The sequence below is a fragment of the Mchenga conophoros genome, linkage group LG10 (genome assembly GCF_057382185.1).
Source record: "Mchenga conophoros isolate Kocher_MC1m ecotype Shallow Benthic linkage group LG10, M_conophoros_male_GT1.1, whole genome shotgun sequence".
Lineage (NCBI taxonomy): Eukaryota > Metazoa > Chordata > Actinopteri > Cichliformes > Cichlidae > Mchenga > Mchenga conophoros.
In genome coordinates this window covers 18,463,456-18,478,747 of record NC_140535.1, presented here as the reverse complement: position 1 = coordinate 18,478,747, position 15,292 = coordinate 18,463,456, and the positions used below count along the sequence as shown (strand labels likewise).

At 39.9% G+C, this 15,292-nt stretch overlaps 1 protein-coding gene across 5 annotated transcripts in view; it reads left to right on the top strand.

Moving 5' to 3' along the window:
* Positions 1 to 15,292, top strand: part of cadm2a (cell adhesion molecule 2a) — a 211,446-nt gene that overhangs the window by 174,562 nt on the left and 21,592 nt on the right. For 3 of the 5 annotated variants that reach the window (XM_085289106.1, XM_085289105.1, XM_085289107.1), the window contains 4 exons: positions 10,293 to 10,454; positions 11,636 to 11,726; positions 11,843 to 12,021; positions 14,812 to 14,925. In XM_085289106.1, the coding sequence (XP_085145232.1) occupies positions 10,293 to 10,454; positions 11,636 to 11,726; positions 11,843 to 12,021; positions 14,812 to 14,925 (546 nt within the window). The remainder of the gene's footprint in view (positions 1 to 10,292; positions 10,455 to 11,635; positions 11,727 to 11,842; positions 12,022 to 14,811; positions 14,926 to 15,292) is intronic. The other 2 variants (XM_085289110.1, XM_085289108.1) reach the window with 1 other exon arrangement.

The window sequence follows — 15,292 nt, the reverse complement described above, 5'->3', positions numbered from 1 at the left end:
CGGAAATGCTCAGAACGAGGTCTCTCCTAAAACGAGCTTTGTTAATCTCGCACACTGGATCTGAGCGAAGCGATTTACCAACACCTGAAAAAGTCACCTCTAACCAAACAAATTCATGAATAGTAAATAGAAAACTTTGAAGAGTGCTGGTCTCAAAGGGGAAAAAACATGGATCCCTTATAATAATCTGTCTTCCTTGACAAGTACGTGTCGGTCCATAAAGAACTGTTTCATAAAAAGCTGACAGATTTCAATGTTTTGAAAATGTTATGTTTTGTAAAGATAACATAAAAAGTGTTCCAAGTTAAACTTTTTAGTTTAAACAGCATGGTTGTCTTTTTTTGTTTTCGGTTTTTTAATTAGATGCCTGCAGTGTAGTTGCTTTCTGCAATTTATTTATCAGACATATTCAGGACATGTTTGGTTCAGGGAAAAGCCAGCGCTCAACAATATGATTGACACAGGCACATTTACATATTTAGTTCTGCTTTGTCAATCACTAAAGCATGTCTGCCACTAACTGGACCATTTCTTGTACAAATAAGAAGGTGTGAATGGACCCAGTCGGTCTAACTTGTTATATATGACACCTTGTTATATAAGACACTGAAAGGCTGCTGCCATTCACAAAACATTACAATATATTTATTTCCTTTTATATATATATACAGTGGGGCAAAAAAGTATTTAGTCAGCCACCGATTGTGCAAGTTCCCCCACCTAAAATGATGACAGAGGTCAGTAATTTGCACCAGAGGTACACTTCAACTGTGAGAGACAGAATGTGAAAAAAAAATCCATGAATCCACATGGTAGGATTTGTAAAGAATTTATTCGTAAATCAGGGTGGAAAATAAGTATTTGGTCAATAACAAAAATACAACTCAATACTTTGTAACATAACCTTTGTTGGCAATAACAGAGGTCAAACGTTTACTATAGGTCTTTACCAGGTTTGCACACACAGTAGCTGGTATTTTGGCCCATTCCTCCATGCAGATCTTCTCGAGAGCAGTGATGTTTTGGGGCTGTCGCCGAGCAACACGGACTTTCAACTCCCGCCACAGATTTTCTATGGGGTTGAGGTCTGGAGACTGGCTAGGCCACTCCAGGACTTTCAAATGCTTCTTACGGAGCCACTCCTTTGTTGCCCGGGCGGTGTGTTTTGGATCATTGTCATGTTGGAAGACCCAGCCTCGTTTCATCTTCAAAGTTCTCACTGATGGAAGGAGGTTTTGGCTCAAAATCTCACGATACATGGCCCCATTCATTCTGTCCTTAACACGGATCAGTCGTCCTGTCCCCTTGGCAGAAAAACAGGCCCATAGCATGATGTTTCCACCCCCATGCTTCACAGTAGGTATGGTGTTCTTGGGATGCAACTCAGTATTCTTCGTCCTCCAAACACGACGAGTTGAGTTTATACCAAAAAGTTCTACTTTGGTTTCATCTGACCACATGACATTCTCCCAATCCTCTGCTGTATCATCCATGTGCTCTCTGGCAAACTTCAGACGGGCCTGGACATGCACTGGCTTCAGCAGCGGAACACGTCTGGCACTGCGGGATTTGATTCCCTGCCGTTGTAGTGTGTTACTGATGGTGACCTTTGTTACTTTGGTCCCAGCTCTCTGCAGGTCATTCACCAGGTCCCCCCGTGTGGTTCTGGGATCTTTGCTCACCGTTCTCATGATCATTTTGACCCCACGGGATGAGATCTTGCATGGAGCCCCAGATCGAGGGAGATTATCAGTGGTCTTGTATGTCTTCCATTTTCTGATGATTGCTCCCACAGTTGATTTTTTCACACCAAGCTGCTTGCCTATTGTAGATTCACTCTTCCCAGTCTGGTGCAGGTCTACAATACTTTTCCTGGTGTCCTTCGAAAGCTCTTTGGTCTTGGCCATGGCGGAGTTTGGAGTCTGACTGTTTGAGGCTGTGGACAGGTGTCTTTTATACAGATGATGAGTTCAAACAGGTGCCATTCATACAGGTAACGAGTGGGGGACAGAAAAGCTTCTTACAGAAGACGTTACAGGTCTGTGAGAGCCAGAGATTTTCCTTGTTTGAGGTGACCAAATACTTATTTTCCACCCTGATTTACGAATAAATTCTTTACAAATCCTACCATGTGAATTCATGGATTTTTTTTTCACATTCTGTCTCTCACAGTTGAAGTGTACCTCTGGTGCAAATTACTGACCTCTGTCATCATTTTAGGTGGGGGAACTTGCACAATCGGTGGCTGACTAAATACTTTTTTGCCCCACTGTATATAAAGAAACGGGGTTGCATTTAAATGGTTAAAATGAAATGAAACCAATAGTATGCGTCTGATGGCTGGTGGTCTGGGATGTCCTCCAAAATAACAGACTAAAAAGAAAAAAAGCACCTAAAAGCAAGCAAATAGAAAACAGCATGTGTTAATACACGATGTATCTATGCACGTGTAGGTGGATTGGAGTGCACTTCAAGTGTTCATCATCCTGACAGGATCAGGGTGTGTTCAATGTGAAAAGCCATCTGATTGTGAGCGACCATGCTGGGAATAAATGACAATTGTGACATATTGGTGTGGGATCTGGGGGAATAGAGAAGATTATATTACTGGCAGAGCCACTGGAGCAGTCCATCACCCATTCGCATGCAGTTAACAGACACCCTATGCTAAATGTGGGTGTGTACATCTTTGTATACGTGCGCGCCTGCATGAGCAAAACAGACAGATGGAGCAGACAGCGTGCATGTAAGGACATAAGCTTGTGTGTGTGGAACAGAATCCAATATTCTTATTTCTCAGTCTCTTTGTCCCTCAGATCCCCTCAGTCCCCACCCAGTAATGATATATTTCTATCTCAGTTACACACCATAACCCAGAGAGACCTCTTCCAATATCACCACATGTAGAAGTTGTTTACACACCGCTGAACCAGGGGGAGCTGTGTGGAGACCAAGCAAGGCAGAGATGAAATGAATATTTATTTCAAATAAGGGTGGGGATGTTCTCTATCAGACTAGCATTATCATACTCTCTGACCTAAACTGTAGAGGTTATTGCTCCATCATGTAACGCAATAGCTCTATTCCAAGGGGGCTTAAGGGGAAAAAAACACAGAGATTTGATTCAAATTCGTTTGCAGTCGCATCCCTATTCAGTTGTCAAACTTGTTAGTGAAGGACAAGGTCTGAACACTATTTAAGGTCATTGTGACCTCACATTTTGCTACACTATCACTCAAATACTACTGACTGTATTCATTTATGGTTAATTGGCCAGAATTTGGTGCTACTCACTATTCAAACATTCGAATGGGGTTGAAGAGGTGAAGGGAAAGAGGAAAAAATGTGAACACTGTGAACATCCCACTATGAATCAAGTTCAAAAATTTAAAGAAGTTTTGCAGTTAAAAGAAAAAAATACACTTTTCAGCTGCTTGGGCAGTGTTAGAGAGCTTTGCACAATACATAAAAAAGTCTGCGTTGGGACTACATTTATACTATCCAGCTCCCCGGGGTGCTGCGGATCAATGACCATTAAAGATGTAATTTCAAGATGGCTCCTGCAAGTCACGGTGACATGAATAAAAGATGCGTTAGATGCACACACAAAAATACCTCTTTACCCTCTCTATCCTGTTACATGTGCACAACAAAGTACTTGCAAACATGCACATCTGACATATGATCTGTGGAAATCTGTTTCTATATTAATCAGCATTAAGATACAGGACTCAAATGGACAAACAAGATGTTCCACCTTTTTTGTTACTTTTACAATGAGTTTGAAAAAAAAATGAGTTTTTTTTTTCAAAGCTTTGAAAAACAATATGTTAAGAATAAAGGGCGTAAGTGCAAAAGGTATATCCGACTCATCCTGTGAGTTTGAGGTTAACAGATTTAGACTTGCGCACAGAAGAAGAGATCATATTGCTACGCCCACTGTCTGTGCCCATTAAAAGCCACGTCCTAAAGGTGGAGCACCTGTCCATTTTTTTTAAATGTCAAGACACTGAGACTGACCAGACCGCTCCTTCTAGAGTGAAAAACCGTCTTCACAAATCCGCAGTACACGCTTCTTCGCTGTGAATGCTCAGGGAGTTTCATGTCAGAAAGGACATTATGATACTGGTCTGCCAGGCAGTGATAGGAAGTCTCCTAACATTTAACAGTGCTCCCCCCGGTTGTAGTCACACGTCAGTTAAGCACAGAGTCTAGCTGGTAAGGCAGATCAGTCAGGGGAAGATGCTTACAGACAGCCAACAGACAAGCTCCCTGAACGCTGCACAGTAGCAGGAATAAGCGAGAAGATGGTGGACAGCACGATATATCATCTCCACACCTCGCTAGAGCGGGAGCTTGCTGCATATTCTTGCTCTTGTTAAAGTTTACTCATCCTTATTGTTATGCAGCTCATCTGGCAGGCAAAGGGAACAGCATACATAGGTGCTAATCTGCCAATATTTTCTGGTAATATTGTGTATTTCAGCGAATTTAAATTTAAAATAGTGTTTAGTCTCGCATATATTTTGATTATTCTCACTCTCACCCGTAAAAGATTTGATATTGTTCTTGCTTGTGCAAGTTGCTTTAATTCTCAGATGGGATGCAGCTCAGGGTATGTTGCGTCAGCCCTCGGGCCCCTGCCGCCAGGATTAGTCAGGTCTGGCACTGTTGCTCATGATTCCTCCACAACCCCAGCAGACCTCCTCGGTCTCTCTTGTCGGTCCCTCTATGTTCTCTTCTTCGGCTTCAACTCTCTCCTGTGAAATCGCTTAAAGGGGTCAGATTCTCTCATTGTACGCCTGTCATTTCCATTTCTAATCCTCTGAGGCTCTGTCTTGGCTCACACCATTGATACAGAGCCATGAGCACCCACCCACAAAACAACCGCATTTGTAGCCAAATACTACCAGGCTATTTGCGGAAAAGAGGTACCACAGGTGCATATGGCAGCATAGTGCCATTTTTTTCTCCTTTTTTATTATATCGGGTCTACAGAGTGTGTTTGTAATGAGAATAAATAACAAATGAATATGATTTTTAAATAAAAGCTAAAATTTGCTACAGTATTTTTTCACATTATTTCCAGTTATCCCTCCATTTGCTACTGCTTATTTGGGTCACGGTGTCAGCAATCTAATCCGAGATGCCATTGCTACCCTTTTCCCAACCACCAGCCACCTCCAGCTCTTCTGAGGGGACACCAAGGCTTTCCCATGCAAGGCAAAAGAAATAATCTCGCAGGGTCAGTTCCAGGGTGTCTTTCTGACATGCCAAAACCACCTCAACTGGCTCATTTTAATGCTGAGGAGCAGCAGCTCTACGCTAAGCCCCCTTCTGAATGACTGAGCTCCTCACCTTATATCTAAGGATGAGCCCAGACACCTTTCAAAAGAAGCTCATTTCTGCTGCTTGTATCTGAGATGTTATTCTTCCAGTCACTACCCACAGTTCATAGCCATATGTGAAGTTAGGTAAGAACGTTTAACAGTGATGCTTCGCCTTCACCTTCAGGTCAGTGGATGTTGTGTTCACTGCAGTTTTTTCCTCTACAGAATTATTTTTTCTGTCAGTTAAAAAATGCTTTCTGGTTTTATTTCCTTTTTAACATTACATATACATGTAAAAAAAAAAAATTGCTGAATCTTTTGCAACTTTTCTTACTCAAGCCACTGAATATAATATGTCTGTCATGTAACAGTTTTTCTTTCTTCTTCGATTGACACGCGAGAGCTTTAATGGCACGTCAATGGCAGCTGCTCTTTTCAGCTGTGTTTAAAATGTGATAAGATACTGTATTTATGGACCAATTACATCAACTCTTATCCAAACACTTCCACACACACACTTTTGTGCATGCTGATTGCTGCTCTTTATTGATGAAGTCTTACTTGGTGTTGGACAACTGTGATTATGTTCTCGAAGTGGATCTCAGAAGACTCGGGAATTATAATGTTAATGAAATTAAACTTTGAGCGAGCATGTCAGTTTCTGTGCTCTCATCCTGAATCACACGCAAGCAATCAGAGACCATTTAAAATTCCATGACAAAAAAAAAGGAATCCACACTCTTAAATTAAACGGCCAAATTATACACTAGAGAAAGTCGTTTTTTGAGTCTTTCCAGCAGTTTTATTTCAATGCAAGCATATTTACAATCAAAGAACTTCAAAAATAGAATTACAATATAAAACTCAGATATAGTAATATTATAAGATAACTAACTAACTTGCTGAAAGTCTACTGTGAAAAATAGAACATTAGGAGCATCGCCAAGTGCGCATTACAATGATTGAAGTACTTAAATTTGTGTCTTTAGCAGCCTTTCTGTGTGTATAATCAGACTGCATAATTCAAGATGATACCTTCAGTTTATTCAGTCATCACAATCTTTTGATTTACATAAAAATTGTTTTTATAAAATAAAAACACTGTAACTTCTTATCCTCTTTGGAAATGTGCTGTAAAATACCATCATGTCCATATGGACCAAAATCTCAGAGGAATGTTTCCATGACCTTGTTGAATCAGCGATGCTGAGCGATAGAAATATATATTATACTCACCAGCCACTTCGTTAGCTACGCCCATTTAACTGCTCTTTAAAACAAATATTGAATCAGCAAATCATATAGCAGCATCTCAGTGCATTTAGGCGTGTAGACATGGTCAACAAGTTCAAACCAAGCATCAGAATGAGGACAAAAGGTTTAAGTGACTTTGAATGTGCTTTGGTTATTTGTGCCAGATGGGCTGGTCTGACTTTTTCAGAACCTCCTGATCTACTGGGATTTTCCTGCACATATGGACCATAATCTCTAAGGAATGACTCCAGCATCCCGTTGAATCTATACCACAAAGAATTAAGGCAGTTTTGAAGCACTTCAGTCCAACACACTGACACAAATACACAAGATCGTTCTTTTACTCTTTAATTATGAACACAAAGCCAACAACACAAAGCAAACTTGAAATCAGCCCAGAGAAACTTCAAAGCAAATTCTGCTTCAATTCTACTGTAACTGAAACATGTATAAGTAGAAATAGAGGCTCCACTATTACAAGTCTGATTGTTCATCGCTGCCTTACTGATGAAGTTCAGGCTTTAAGATCACACTGGGTTCTTTGCCAGTTTTCTGTTAGCATGCTGTCCACACAGATGTTTGCAAAGTGCAGATTCTTTGCCCTGGATTCAGTTTGCACTTTACCAACATACTCTTGTCTTCCCGTGGCATAAAAATAAAAGAAATGTTTGTACATCCATTCCTCAAAAGGTACAGACCACTCCATGTTCCTCCTCTCTGCGCACAGACTGAAATCAGCTGACTGTAGCACAAGTGAACAAGAAGAAAAAGACGTTTGACTTTTTTTTTTCTTCCTATCCACCCATCTTGCAGATATCTGAAGGACCTTTTTTAATTATGATGTGATTATTGAACTTACTACAAATTACCAAAAAATCAAAAAGAGCAAAAACAGATATAGCATGTTTGAATTTTTAAAAGGGCATTTCTTTAGAAGGAACCTTCTAGTGTTGCAGAAAGGAGGAGAAAGACAGGTTGGACTCGTGTGTTGACAAAGAGGCAGGGAGTATCAGTTCATTAGGACCTGCCATAAGTAATAGAAATGGAAAGAAAATGTTTGCACTCCTAAAATAAACTATTGATACTACAAGTTAGATGTAATTTATTTTAGCCGTCATTTTTTTTCCTCTGTCATCTCCTGTATCTTCTTTGTGAAATGCAGCCATTTTCTCTCTCCCCCGTTGTTCGCATAGATGTTGCTAACACTGCAGACCTGTCAGTCATTCATCTCTAGGGGAGGCGGGCTCATTGCCTCAGTTGGGGGAAGTGGCTGAGCAGAATAGTTGATTGGCAGAATTGAGAGAGAGAGGAGACAGTAGGGTGGAGAGGCTTGGAAAGTGGAGCAGATGAGCACAGAGGAAAGAAAGATGTGGAGCGTAAACAGTCTCTTTAGGAGGTACAAACAAAGGCGGTCAGCATGAGAGGTACGGTACATACAATACACTTATGATATATATAAAAACTGAAAAAGAAGGACATATTTTTTGACAAAGCAGGGCAACATCTCAATGCAGAGATAAGCCTGGAGTGTTGAATACATTATAGGAGGGAATTCTTTTCTTGTTTGAAAAGAAACTCTGAGTAGGATGTAGCGACTTGATATGATTTTTAAAAACTGGCCGCTGGCATAATGTAAACAGACCAAACACCTTTTGTTGACGACTGGCTGTAGAGATTTTACTGAGAAAAAGAAGGTTTTAAAATAACTCCTTGGAGGTGGATATGTTTAGATAATTATCATCAAGTAAGACAGCCAGTAAGTAAAAAAAAACAAAAAAAACAACAACCTAGTGGCGTTGAATTGTGAAAGGCTGTTGAGTTAAGTGGGAGATATGTGGTCTGAAAGAGGATGCTAATTTGTATTGCATAATGCATATATAACAGCTCCCAAGTTTTTAGGAACACGTATACCTTATTTTCCAGTGGCAGCACAAACATTCTGAGAAAATGTTTGTGACTAATGTCATCATCTGCTCTCAGTTCTGGTGTCTAATTTCTCTAAACACTAGCTATTTCCTGATATATTCTGGTTTTAGGTGAGATCCCTTTAAGAGGGTGCTAAAGTTTCAGCGCAGTAGTAATTTTCTTAAACTTTAGGTTTCTAGAAAAGGTAACAAAAACATTAGGAGGAAGAAGAATTAGAAGCATTAGAAGTTACTACTTCTGTGATGTAACTGTGGTCATGTAGAGTTCACAGAGAACCACTGATCTACTAGGTCAGGGTACTCAAGGACAGCTTGACAGAGAAAGGGAAAGTCTGTGGTTCAGAAGTCTCATTTTCCACTTTGAAGGACATCTCTGCCTTTGAGGTACTTTGCTTTTAGAGAGGAAGGTTTATCACTAACTGATAGCATTTCAAGGGCTCTGATATGGCAGTCATAAACTTGAGGGCAGGTTATAACCTGTGAATCAAACACATTTAGTTTATCAAAAGACTACAGTGTCAGAGAAGAAATGATGGAATGTGGAATATTCCAAATTTAAGCTGGTTGTAGGATTTTTCCACTATCTTTGCGGTGTCTGGGATATTGGTGGTCACAGGGAGATGCAACAACTGATTGCTTAGGATAGCAGGTGTTGCTGGGATATCTCTGAGAACAAATTGTACTGATAAAGAGAACTGTGCATAATGACACTTTGCTAACAGGCTAATTTAATTACTGCCAATTACTGTCTGGTTTCCACTGGTAATGTTTTTTGAAGTAGTTGTCAGGCAGATGAATCAGACCAAAAGGTCGGATAGATATGAAGTGCATGAAAGTGTTGATTTGTACAAGCTGAGTGGGAGCACATGCAGAGATGACAGGTGAGGCCACACGTAATCAGAAATGTTAACAGTGTAAATATATGCATTCAAAGAGCCACAACTTAAAGTTGAGGCAGCTGCGTTTCATTTTAACACTGCCTGCAGCAAAATCCAGGTTGAATTCGTACTGAGGTAGCCTAGATATGCAACAAAGTGAACTTACAGTACAATAACAGTAAAAGAGCTACAATAGGGTAGCTTCAAATCTATTGTAATCTTTTGCAGCATGTAACTGGAGAATAGTAAGATGATTGTAACATTACTAGAGCATGTTGTAGCTTTAAATACAAGCAGCTCTTATAATACATTTCTTAGTGCTTAGTAAGAGCTCTGTTTGCATATTTTGTATATTGGATTGATTGGCTGTTAGCATTAGCCATATTCTTGGCTAATGCTAACTCAATATTCAGTCACCAGCAAATGCAGTAATGCAAATTTGGATAATTTGATATGTAAAATATGTATTCTATTCTATAAATTAATAAAGAGAACACTTGAAATTGTTGTAGAAGAGAGTTTTTTTTTTTCTTAAAACAAAGGATTTTTTTTAACCTATATTGCAAAACTAAGACAATCACAACAATGTGACGGGTCAGTGCAATGTTGATCCTGTACATTGGTTGAGTTTAAAAAACAAGTTAATCACCCTATTCATATGGAAAAATGATCCTTGCTCTTAAACTAGTGAAATGTGACCCGTTTCAGGTATACCTGTAATGAAAATCACTATGAAGGTACATTAAAATTTTAGGCACTAATTGTTTTGCATGATAGGCATGTGTTCTGTATGAATCGAAGACTAGGGTGGAATCTGCCAGTGGTTGTAACACATTGGTTCGTAGCTATCTCACCTTATAAGATAAATGTGCTGCAACCGTGACAGAATGCAATTCTCTCCCAAGGTGCCAAAGAGGTGAATGCAAGTGGGAAGACATTTACAGTACGGAGCTCTCTACAGCTGCAAGTGGACAGAAATGATGATGGAGTGGCCTACACCTGCAGAGTGGACCACGTGGCACTCACACAAGCACCACAGCAGGCCACTGAAGTACTGGAGGTCCACTGTGAGTGTAGACGCAAAGTACAGCACTCAAACACATATATGAAGTGTACACATGAGCATAATGGATAACAGAAAATTCAAACCAATAAAAGGCAGTAACTACTGTAAATAGCCATGGTAATGGGAGCTTTTATGGCTGTTGAACCCAGTTAGAGAACATTTCAACTAATGAGGCCTCCATCATTGTATGTAAATGCACTATTTCAGAGCTGATTTTCTGTGATCTTGCATTTATAATTTTACATTTAGGCACTAGTATTTTATTCAGTCAGTATCCCTTGGTCTGGGCAAAAATGTACTGTCCAATTGTCCAAATATATTTATAATATTTATATCACCCCCTGGGATTGTATGTGTGTGTGATCCAAATGCTGTGTTTTGAGGGTTCTGTTCATTATCCACTACCTTGGATGTTGTTCCTGGAATCTGCTGGAGCTACTTTTCTAGTTTCGGGTTTATAGCTCCCATTGCTCCTATTATCACTGGGACTACTTTGGACTTTACCTTTCAGATCCTTCAGCTCCTGATACTTCTCTGTTTTTACATGCTACTTCTTCTTGATCTTGTTGTCTGCCACATCTATCAGAACTTCAGTCTTCTTCTGCTTGTCAGCCACAACTATCACCTGGTTTGTTGGCCAGCAGCTTGTCTGTCTGGAAGTAGAAGAACCACAGGAATTTACCCCCTTTGTTCTACTCTGACATTGGGACTTGGGGACTTTTAGTCCATATGCAGCACAGATGTTCTTTGTGGTTGTTCCTTGGTTGTTGTTGGATCTTCCAACAAGCTGTTGCCAGCTTGGATCTTACACCCTGTGCTATGTGTTGGATAGTCTCCAGGGGCCCTTTGCAAAGTCAGCAACTTGGGTCCTGTGGTAGACTCCTGTTATATGGATCTAGTGCTTAAGGCCTGCTCTTGTGCTGCCGCTACACCGTCCTTTACGCTGTCCTTTTCTATCAACCAGTAGGGTTTCCTGATGTCAGCCAGTTACACATGTGGGGGCTTGGTTGTCTAGGATAATTCCTCTTCCTGTTCCTCATCACCATCCACCTGCCTGAGGCATGCTTAGAGAAGCTCATCTCAGGGGAATATATATATGTATCCCATTTATGTCAAGAAAATGTGAAAACAATGTTTTATATTTTCTTCCCTCAATTTCAGCCGTCTCTCTGTTTGTCTTAGATGCTCCTCGTGTGGAGATCACCCATTCCCTTGAAGTCCCTCAGGAGGGTCAGTACTTGAAGTTGGAGTGTGTCTCCAAAGGAAACCCTTCGTAAGTCTCTAAAAATTTTCATTAATTGATTGACATCATGCTTTCATATAGTGTTTTATAGATTAGACCTAGATGCAGCATGCTTTCTTTCTCTTACATATTCTCTTACCTTTTAGGCCAGATCCTGTGATGTGGACAAAGGATGGAAGTGAACTTCCTGACCTGGACAGGATGATTGTAGAAGGAAGAGAGCTTACCTTTACGTCTCTTAACAAGACAGACAATGGGACCTACCGCTGTGAAGCTAGCAACCACCTAGGGACCAGCAGTGCTCAATATGTACTCTACGTCTATGGTGAGTTCAGGGGAAGCACTGAAATATGGATAATTGCATTTCATGACACAATATAAAAAAGTAAGTCAGTCAGTTACTAATATGACACCACTGGGGGAAAAAAGCTTCAAGAGGAAAACTTGGTTTCCAACAAAGCTATGTAAAAATTGTGAAAAGTATGAACCTCATAGGCATGAGTACAAAACACCATTGAAAAAATACAGGATTATAATACCTCCTGATCTGCATACTGTATCAATGCTAATAGTGATTAGTGGTACCATCCCTCACAGGGAGAATAAGGGCCCCAGGTGACACAAATGCCACCAACGCCTTTCCTTAAATAAACCTGTGTCCCAGATACACACGCACACACACACACAACACACTAGGAGGGAAATGTGTGAGAGAGGCAAAATTTAGTGCTGCGTTGTCAGGAATATCACCAGGAAGGATAAGTAATTCCTAGTAACGCCAGAGGAGGTGGAGGATAAAGGGACTCAGTGTCAGGGAAAACAGATAGTTCTTCCTCTCTTCCGCTTCTTCACTGCCATTTGTCTCTTGGCATTAAGTAATAATGCTTTAAAAAATAGCAAAGCAGTAAAACATCTCTTTTCACTGTGTTATAGAAACAGTGCGTGATCATTAAAAAACAGGTCGTTCTGACGTTAAGAAGTGGAGATGAAGAAAAACATAGCATTAATAATATTACATGAGCTCTTTTATTTAAAAACAGAAAGTAATGAAAAATCTAATTACAAACTTTTGAGTATAAAACCGAGCTACCCGAGTAACACAGGTTACTATGAATAGGTCATAAAGGGCTGTGGAAACCTCAAGAGTGATGAATGACAGAACAAAATGAAATACTCGTTCATGCAATTAGATTTATTTAATGAGAGTGCGATGAACGTATAAGCCATTCAGCCTTTCTCTAAGTAAATGCTGTAAATTTTGAAATATAACGCAAGTCCACGCAAGCAGATGTTCGGGGATGTAAAAGGCAATACAAAATATGCTTATTTTATGCAGAATGCCATGTGACAAAATCAAGGTAAGGATTAGGTATAGAAACCTTACATCTTTCTAATTACTCATATCACTGAAATTTAAACTTAGTACGCACACGCAGTATCTGCTGAGACAAGGTTACTGCAAAGATGCAAATGAGTTTCATTTGCTATATATATTCTGTCTGTCAGATTTTTGCAGATAATTGCTGATGCTTTTAAAATACCGTTGGTGTAGAGTATATCGCTCAGGTATTTAGTTAAAGATCCCTTCTTTGAGTTCAAAGCCACAAAATAGGATGAGTGAAGACTGATTATGTATACCATCAAAAATGTATGATACCTTTCAGCTTCAAATTCAAATCCTGTCCATAGGTTTTATTAAAGGAGGCGATTCTGAAACAGTGCTGTTAGAGACCTTTAGATTTTTTTTAACCTCTTTCATTCCATCGAACATTTCTTTTACTAGTTGATTAATTGTTTGAGCTGTAAAATTATCAGGAAATCCCTTTCACTGTTTGCTAAAAGCACCAGGAGATGTCTTTACATTTTTGTCTTTGTTTAAACTCCAAAAGTGCTGAATTCTTGAAAATTCTATGATTAATTAAGCAATTAGCTGTGGCTCTTATTTAATTAGTGGATTGCTCACACTTGTCATGGCGCGCCACCGCACCTAACAATTTCTTCTGAAGCTGCAGCAAGAATAACCAATGCATGTAATGACAGTGATGTTATTAAACTGACAAATTCTCTGCCAGAAAAAAGACAATTGGGTGCGGGAGGGTCAAAAAGTCCTATTCAGATTCATTACTTGTTCTCTTGAAATGGCACCCAGTCTGTTCCTATCCTTCATTAGTGATTATCACACCTTTTAGCCTTTCACAATTGCCTCCATAATTCTTGGAAAATACCTTTTTAATGGTTCTCGAACAAGGGGACATTTTCTCTCTTCCCTCTTTCCCGAAGACATGCAGTTAGCTGCTTAGTGAGTCACGCTAAGGCTGAAATGTCACCAAGACACAGAGGACAGTTGGCCCAGAGAAAGACTACGAGAGCCAATTAAAAGCTTCTGGATCACCATAAAATGCAGAGTGACATAAACATAAAAGCCAAGGTGGTAATGTAACCTCATTAACTTTGTCACCCAATGTTTCGCTCTCACTTTTTTCTGTAGCTTTAACATGTGACAGTGAGAAACGATCAGTTTTACTATTATCCTGTAGCGAGAAGCCAAAATTCAACACGGAAATGAGAGCTTAACCGATTTTTTTTTTAATCCATTTGTCAGATTACGTTTTCAAATCATCAGCTGTCTTCCCTCTCACATGTTGAAAGGTTGCTAGTGCAGGGTCCATCTCCAGAGACAGTCGCCAGCATTAGCAGATTTAAGGTTAATTCTGCTCTTTTGCTAAACAAATTGCCTTCACAATTCAAAGACAGAATACTTGAAATCAGAGTTGACGGACAAAATGTAGAAGATTGGGACTCTTAACATCGCTGATCATTTCAGAATCAGTGAGAAAGCCTTACTGGCCCACTAAAACAGGAACAGTAATGCACTCAACTCATGTATGTTGTTAAGGGCATCACATTTCCTTATACTGGAAAAGGCATGCTTTCTTGTGCTGTGATCTTATGTTATATGCTTGGAATTGTGTCATAATTTTCCCTTTGTGTTTCCCATCACTGTATATAGTTTTTTTTTCTTTGTGTTCTTTTAACGTATCTAACTTTCCCCATGTGAATTCATTTTGCTGTTGTTGTATTTTGTGTATATGTGTTTATCTGTGCCCTCCACCAGACGCCCCCACCACCCTGCCTCCACCCACCACTCCCCCCCTACATCCCATCACTCCAGATCCTACCGCACTATTAGGCTCCCACGCCTCAGACCCCACAGTCACTGGCAACAGAGGTACAGTACCACCCCACGCATCTCCACAGCATGCTACAGCATAGTCTAACTTCCCTCTCACTTCCATATCTCCTCTGTTACTTCTTTGCTACTTCTCTACCTCAGGCATTCATATTCTTATTTCTTGTGGACATAAAACATGTGAAGACACTTATCGGTCATCCTACCCAATTATTGCCTTTAATTTTTGCTACTTAAACTATTTTCTCAGCTGAAGGACTGTAAACATTTTCTTTTTTATGAGCAATGATATATTTTTTTACACTGGGACAGACTTTTCTGAGTTTCAGAGAAACTCCAGGTGTTCAAATACTCTGTGTGCTGTCCCCTTGGAATTGCAAAGACTCCAGCACTTCTGTGCCCTGAA